Here is an 8,369-nt window from a genome sequence, read left to right as displayed (position 1 = left end):
TTGAGAGATACGTTTTAAAATCGTCATCGGGGGGGTTACGATATAAAATCATCGGGGGGGGATACGTTTTAAAATCGTCGGCGGGGGTGGGGGGTGTGATTGGGGGTCGGGGTTGTGGGGGGAGATAAAATCGTCAGCGTCCTGTCATTACTTTCTCAACGCGCTCAGCAAACCAGCAAGCTGATTGGCTGTTTCTCCGGAGAGGAAATTTACTTGGGGCTTTGATTTGGCGCCCCCTCTAGTGTGTAGCATAGGCTGCATACCCCCTTTTTACGCCACTGCATATAGGTATGTATGTAACGTGTTATAAGCGTTAAGAGTGAGGTTAAACACTGTCCAGTGTGCTCATGGCAAGGCTGAAATGGTTTGTGGCCTGATATTGGGGTGTGTATATTAATGTCATGTGCATATTGAGAATATGTCATAGAAGCATTATTACCACTCACTGTGGACAGTGCAGCAGGTGGCAATGATCGTGACAGGCAGCATCTGGCTAGAATTTCCCATGCAAATGGATAATCAACTCCATCAAAATTCTCACCCACATTCAGTGCAAGCCATACACGTAATCACGTAGGTCAGTGCAGCGTTCTTTAGCTTCCATGGCACGTTGCAAAAATCATGGGACACACTAATGTCATGTCAGAGCTGTGGTATTTCCATGCACAAAGTGCTGTGAATGAACCAAACGAGGTCAAATAAATGTATAAAATATATTTATTCATCCTTTAGTCACTCCCGATTGGACATACAAAAACACCAGTGGTTTAATTTGAACACATATAATTGTTTTTTTTTTTTTTATATCTAGTCTAAGTTGAAATGAAAAAAAGCCAAAAACATATTTACAGGACCAAGAGTCCTGTAAACTCCAAACAGTCATAATACAACTGAAAGTATGTAGAAAAAAATAAAAGATCAATCCACACGCTGCATCTGTACACTTTCAGTCAGAGAGCAGTAACATCTGAGATGTTCGAGAAGATGCTGAAGTCTCCGATCTCTGGTTCTCAGTACAGATGTCGGCTCTGGGGTTTGTTGCTTTTGGTCCAGGTAGTGCAGGTATAAATGATCAGGTTGGACTTGGGCTATTACTAACATGGACATGGTTGCCAGGTGTGTGTGTTTGTGTGGGTGTGGGTGTGGTTTTAAGAAAAAAAAATCTTTTGCCAGATTGTCTTTAAAGTTAGAGCTGGAGATGGCACGTTTTGTTTTTTATGTTTTTTTTTTTTTGGCTTGTTGTTCTGGCACAGAGCTCATTGCGTTCAGGAGGATTTCCACCGGATAGCGGACATGATGGCGTGGATGAAGTACAGCAGGGTGGCCATGAAGGCCATCACCTAGAAACAAACAAATAAACAAAGAAATACATGAATGAATAAGAAGAAATTAAAGCATACATACACTTAACTTCGTCCACCCTCCAGAATCGTCAGTCTTTAAGATAAATAAATGAGTATCTCACCACAGCAGCGATGCTTTCTTGATAGATCTTAAAGACTTCCGAACTTAGGGAAGCGGCTGTCTTAATGTTGAGTGTAATATATGCTAAAAGTACGGATGCACTCAAGTAGAAGACCACCGCAATAAAATGATACGCAACGTCCTGGAAAAACAAGAGAAAAGCAAAGCTTTTAAACATCAAACTAGGCAGAAAGTGAACAGTTCACGTAGTTGACGTGCTGGAAGTAGAAAAAAAAGGGGCAAACTAAAAGATCTTAGCCACTTTGATAAGAGGGGGGGAAAGGGGACCTAACTACCCAGGGCCCGGGTAAGGAGAGGGGCTCATGAAAATCCTGATTTATTTTTTTTTTTTGCTCAATTTTTTGTGTACTGGCATGGATAGGAGCCCACCATTGAAAGTGTACAGGCATGTGCCTCATCCCACAACGATACTGCTCTGTTAGCACACTGGCTACTGGCCTTGTGCAGCATTGTTACTGCTCTGTTAGCACACTGGCTACAGCCCCTTCATTACTGTGGTGTGAGCATAGCTCAGCTAGCCAATTAACACTCAAAATAACAGATCTCAAAGGTTATCTAACCGTGCCAAGATAACTGTATTTAGCCGAGTGGAGGCAGCCATTGTAGAAGGCCTGTCTATAAATTGGTGAAAGCTTAATTACCAGGGCAGGCCAAATGCCACTTTGGTTCCCACCAGCGATGAAAATGAAGAACCAGATAGTGGTGAAGACGAAGCAGAAGACAGACACGAACATCACCCAGCCTAGAGGATTTGTGAATAACACCCGAGTGGAAGCGACCAGAGTCCACACCAAGCCGCCAAATATCTGTAAGAGAGCAAAAAAATACAATAAATCAACATGCTGTACCTGGAAACATCAAAACGTTCAACTTCCAACTAGTGGAATGTTAAATTAAGTACATTAAACTTAACTCCAGGTCTGAAGGTCTACTTTGCACAGCCTACAGGCCAGCGGTTTCCTACCCTGGTCCATAGGGGAACCCCTAAAAACATATACGTTTTTAGCTATTAGCTAATTAGCTAATAGACACAACTTTTCTGGGTTAAAGAAGGCATGTTAGCTATCAAATATACTCATTTTACTTGAGCTAAACTGCTAATAAAGCAAGGTTTAATCTTATATATAAGCTAGGTAATTACCATAGCTATGAACAAACGCTATCTCTGCTGCTCCATGCTGTTTATGCTTGTAGCATGTGCAGCATTCACCGCAAATTGGGTTGGGTTGAGTTTTTATCATTCTGTAAACCACTAAAATCTGCAGGACAGGTGGTCCTCCAGGTGTTAGGAACAGAATTTAGATTTTGTTCATTAGAGTAACTCATTTGCATAGTTCCTAAAATGCATAGACCTAAAATAATCAGGTTAACTGGATATTTCTGCTTGCTGAATTAGCGAAAGTCACTATTCGCTACTACTAATTGTGCTCCACTGCCTCGACACACACGTCGTTGCCTCACTGTGTGCAATAGGGAACAATGGAAGGAATTCATATAGCCTTAACACATACTAATGTTACAGCACACACACACACACACACACACAGATCCGTGCCTCCACCTTTCACAAACAGTGAGTTACAGGAAAAAGGGCTTCTTTTTCACGTGTGATACAAGAGCGAAATCCGTGAGCGGCAAAGCCGAAAGTTTGACAGCGTAAACACTCTAATCAGACGCTGATACGCACCGCACGTGAAACGTGTATCCTCTATCGGTCCTGTCCTATCAGTTTGCAGCAGCTGCACTGTGAATACGCCTTTATTTCATAATAACTCAACTCCTAATCTCAGATCATGATCGAATAAATTCACGTTTAAATTTGCTGTTACATAATGTAGCTATGGATCTTAATCCCTATCTGTAACAAACAAAAGATTGTTTGTGGAATGGTGAAATCAGATCCCGGTTGATGACCTTTTAAAAAAAATTGTACACAACTTAATCCATTATATATATATATATATATATATATATATATATATATATATATATATATATATATATATATATATAGGGATTAAGATCAATGTCTATACATAATAAGATCCATATATCGTCGCTGTCCTATGAAAAACACTTATCTCCATTTTTGTCGATTTTTAGTTTACTATATAATTTGAACAGACCAAGTGTCTCTTACACTGTACCAAAATTTCTTGATGAACCGACCAATAGAAACTCTTCAAAATGACCTAAAATAAACTCTTTTTACATTGACTTACATTAAAAGTTTAAAAGGTTTTTCTCTGTCCTGTAAAGTTGTTTTTCATTGGACAGCGACGATATACACTCTAAAAAAAGAGGTACGATATAAGTACTTTTTTGTACTCAAGGGTACACTCTTCATAATTGTACCCTCAAAGGTACAATATTGGTCTTTACAGGGTCAGATTTGTTCCCTCTGAAGTACAAAGTCATTTTTAACAGCAATAAGTACAAATTTGTACCATTTAACCAGCAGCCAAAGGGTACATTCAGTATTCTGTATCACTGCACTAATAAACAAGATATATTTTAATTGGACATTTTTTATTTGAAAGCCAGACAATTTTGGATCATCAAGTTTTTGAGCCATAATTAGTTGATGATCTTTTTATAATCTTTATAATCTTTACTGGCACAAAAAACATGGGTACAAAAAAAGGACTTTCACTGAAAGGTACTTTTTTGTACCTCAATATAAGGTACAGCCCCAGCAACAAGCTTTGTACCCTTTTAAGTACAAATCTGTACTTACTTTTCTTAGTGTGTATATATATATATATATATATATATATATATATTTAAATGCAGTGAAATGCAGAGCAATCAATTCCTCACAGCAATGCTTCAGACCTCTGGACAGTAGAAACAGTTACTCCAACAAATAAAAGATAAATGATTTTTAATAGTCTTGTTTTTGGATAAAACAATCAAATAATTAAGCAAGTGCCCCAATGCTTTTGTCTGTAATTCAATGTAATTCAATGTTCAATGTATTGTATAGTTTTGTACTGTTGTTTTTAAGTGTACTTTTAATGTGATTTCATTGTTAAATGATTTCATTGTTAGGATAAGTGATACTTGTTGAAATAAGCCTAATGGAAAAATCTTCTATTTATTCTATTTATTTATTTATTTATTTATTTTGTACTTTTTTGATATGATTGCAATGGCTGTTCTTCACATTGTGTTTAAAATCCATAAAAAATATAATCAATATAAATGCTCCAAAGGAAATCTTAGAATAAGATTCCATTAAAGCCAGCAAGAATGTATAATATACTTTTTTTAAATTAAATACATTTTTATGACATTTTCATGACTTTTTTAGATCAGTTTTATTTACAGAAATCAATGGAGTTCGAGGCCTGTTATTAAGGGTAATTTGACCAGAAGCTTCCCAACCTGAAACTCCAGTAACGTCAAACTTCACCCGCCTGCTGTTGTATAATAATCAAATATTAGGTTCCAGTCAGAAGCCAGAAGAGGTTGGAGACAGAAAAAAGTTTTAGTTGTTATGTTTTTTTATGAAAAACTATCCTTTTTGTATAAAACAGTGAATTAAGTGGAGTGTTCAAGAAAAACTTTTCCAATTTGTAGTTGTTTTTTAGTTACCTGTTAAACTGGAAGTCAGTTCTATACCATACAAATACCTATAATAATATAAATACCTATGATATGTTTATATGTATGTTATAAATATAAACTTTATATCTGAAATGCTATGAATCTTTGAATCAATAAACAATAAACAATTGGTGTGTAAAAGTTTTTGATAGTTGAATGTAAAAATCCTTAAAAGAACCCTTTAAAAAAGAAGCAACACTTGATAATATCAAATTAATCTAAGTGTTGGGATCTATGCAAATGTTTGGGAATTCCAACAGCAAGTTCTCTAAAGAAAGAGTACACTGCACCATTATTTATTTATTTGCATAATTTATTAAATTACTAAACACAAAATACCATTTTATTAGGTCCAGTGTAAGCCTAAACAACATTTCCAATGATCTAATCCATGTCATTCCCAAAATGTGGCATCTACAAAACTCACGGCACATAAACTGATGGTAAATTAAGAAGTAGAAAGAAGTCTCACTGTCAAATGTGCAATAATTTGAATTCTACAACACATGTCATTTAAGCAAAGGGGTCTACAAACTGCACGAAGTCTACAAATTTAAAGTCTGAGAACTTATTTTAACATACACTGTATGGACAAAAATATTTAGACACCATTCTGTTCTATGCTTTTGTTGGAGTAACTGTCTCTACTGTCCAGGGAAGGCTTTCTACTAGATTTTGGAATTTTGAAAAGTTGCAGTGAGTATTTGATTGCATTCAGATTGCATTTAGACATGACCGAATCACTACCCCATCCTACCCAATGTCTTTATCCCAAAATCCCCAACTAATCCCAAAAGTATTGGATGGAGACCAAGTCCCATCATTCCATTGAACACAGCTGGATTTATATCCCTCTATTAGCCCATGCCTGGCATTAGACATGGTCCTATTTACTTATATAAGGTGAAGCCTAAATTAGCTGAATGCAGCCTTCATTAGAAAAGTAGTGCCTAAAACATTTGTACATTGTACGACGCTCTTTGATATCTTACACCCCGTCAATAGTCTATTTTCACGGCTTTCCCGAACACACAAACGTGCTGCAGAGCACAAACCCGACTTTTAATTCAACAATTAACAGAATAAAGAATAAAATAACATTGCTATTCCCTTTAATGACACACAAAGCACAAAGCGCTGCACTGTTAAGATACGAACGTGCCAAAGCCAGACAGCACCAGACTCTTAAAGGGAATGACAACTGGCACACCCAAAGCACACCCATGATTAATTAAGTTAATTGAGTTAGTACATGCTGTTTGCGTGCTTCGAGCCATGCAAGGTGTATTTTTTTAAGCCCTCACGAAAGTACAAAAGACATACTGACACGCCCTAAACAAAGCTGAGTGATCCCCAATTGGCCGGTGCACTGTAGATCACTATAATAGGGCCCCTATTGGTATGAGCCTGATAAACACATTTTGTCAGAAATCTAGTACTTATATTTAAAAGTTGTATATATATATACATTTAGTTTGTGCACACTTTGTGTAAAATATCATATCATTTGTTCAAAAACAACTCAACCTCAATTAAATTGCTTAAATTAAAGGGAACTAAAGTAAAGAAATGTACATTTAGATAGTTATATCCTTATATACTGTGTTCTGGCCACTCCTAGTCAGTTTTTTGCGCTCCAAGTTTATTAAAAGGGTCTGGTTTACTGGTTTACTTTACTGTGTGCATTATTCCACAGTCTAGAGCAGCACTGTTCCCTTTTCTGACCTCTCTCATTCAAGTGTTTTTTTGTTTTTTTAGCGTACACTAGTAGTGAATACTGTGAGGATACTGATAAAGCTTAATCTTTACCTGCTGGGAATCACTTCCCAGTTTTTTCCACAGCCAGCCAGCCGTAACACACCTCGACTTAACCACACCCTAGATCTACCTAAATAAATGTGACCACTTGTTTCTCATTGACTCTAAAATGCTAAAAAAAAATAATGGTGCTCAAAAAGGTTTTTTTTTTGAGTGATGACAGAAGAAGAAGACATTTTTTATAACACTTTTATAAAGCAGTTTACATTTCTTTATAGGAGCTTATAGGAACTTTGGTGAAGTTACATTGAGATAAATGGCTACATAAGTTAAAATAAAGACAAAAAATATTTTTTTAGGGAAGAAAATTGGTTATTCTATGACTCATCCATCAAAGGAAGCATTGGAACACCTTGTATTTAAGCTTCTACACAGGAATTAAGCCTATTAAGTCATATATAATATATTTCTTTTTCTTTCAGTAAACATTCAATTTCAATTTCCATTTAAAATGCTGTGTAGTCCAAGACTAGGCTTAATCCCTGTTGGGGAAACTGCAAATATTTTGCTTAAAAAGGCAGAATCCAGCTCACTTTAAGCAAGATAATTACTTTGTTAAAGCTTTAAACACCTTTAAACACCTCCTGTATTTTTTACTTACGAACTCTGGTATGAAGAAGAGGTCCGGCAGGGTGCTGAACACCTTGCCTCCGCTGGGCAGCCCACTACCAGTCACTGAGGAGGCCATAATAATCCTGTGAGTGTCTGAGTGTCTGAGTGAGTGTGTGTGTGTGTGTGTATGTATGTGTCTATGTGTGACACTGTGGTTGCTCTGCAAAGGTGTAAGCACTCAGGTGAGCGGGGGTTTCTATTTAAAGTGGGATCCTCTCCTCCTCCACACCTCTCCAGCTTCCCTGTACCCACCCCTCTCCTCTCCCTCGCTCTTGTTTTGTGCTCAGCCCAACGCCGGCTTCTCCCATTTGTTTGGTCGGACTGGTTGGATGAGAACTGAGATTCACGATATGTTTGCACAATAACGGGAAAGTGGAGTGTATAAGTGTGTGTCTGCGCACTTTGCTCTGGCAAGGTGTGTCAAGCGTTGCACCACAGCAACCACCTCTTCTTTTTAAAATTTAAAATACTGCTCATCGTTTATAAAGCACTAATGGGCCTCGGACCAGCGTACATCTCTGATATGTTGGAGAGGTACCGGCCTGTTAGACTCCTCAGATCATTAGAGGCAGATCTGTTAACAGTACCTAGAACTAGAACTAAACAAGGTGAGGCAGCTTTCAGACATTACGTTATGTTATAGTTACAATTATTCTTTTACATGCTTTTAATTTGACTTGTCTTTGTTTTAATCTTGTTTGAATCATGTTTTATCCATGCTTTATTTCCATTTTTACTGTTACACGTATTTGTAATTTGACTTCTCTTTGCATTTTCTAATTTGTAAAGCACTTTGGATGACCATTGTGTATGAAAGGTGCTATATAAATAAACTTGCCTTGCCT

General features: G+C 37.1%; 1 protein-coding gene across 1 annotated transcript; it reads right to left on the bottom strand.

Annotated features, from left to right (window-relative positions):
• Positions 1–699: 699 nt before the first annotated feature.
• On the bottom strand, positions 700–7,725 carry LOC103024548 (myelin and lymphocyte protein). The gene is made up of 4 exons (XM_007230053.4): positions 7,514–7,725; positions 2,127–2,291; positions 1,466–1,606; positions 700–1,340 (listed from the first exon to the last, which is right to left on the bottom strand). Exons 1-4 carry the CDS (start codon positions 7,598–7,600, stop codon positions 1,266–1,268), a joined length of 468 nt encoding a protein of 155 aa, XP_007230115.3. The 5' UTR covers positions 7,601–7,725; the 3' UTR covers positions 700–1,265.
• Positions 7,726–8,369: the final 644 nt, after the last annotated feature.

The sequence above is a fragment of the Astyanax mexicanus genome, chromosome 14, assembly GCF_023375975.1.
Source record: "Astyanax mexicanus isolate ESR-SI-001 chromosome 14, AstMex3_surface, whole genome shotgun sequence".
NCBI classification, from domain to species: Eukaryota; Metazoa; Chordata; class Actinopteri; order Characiformes; family Acestrorhamphidae; genus Astyanax; species Astyanax mexicanus.
The sequence above is the reverse complement of the archived record's forward strand: the minus strand, read 5'-3'. Positions and strand labels throughout refer to the sequence as shown.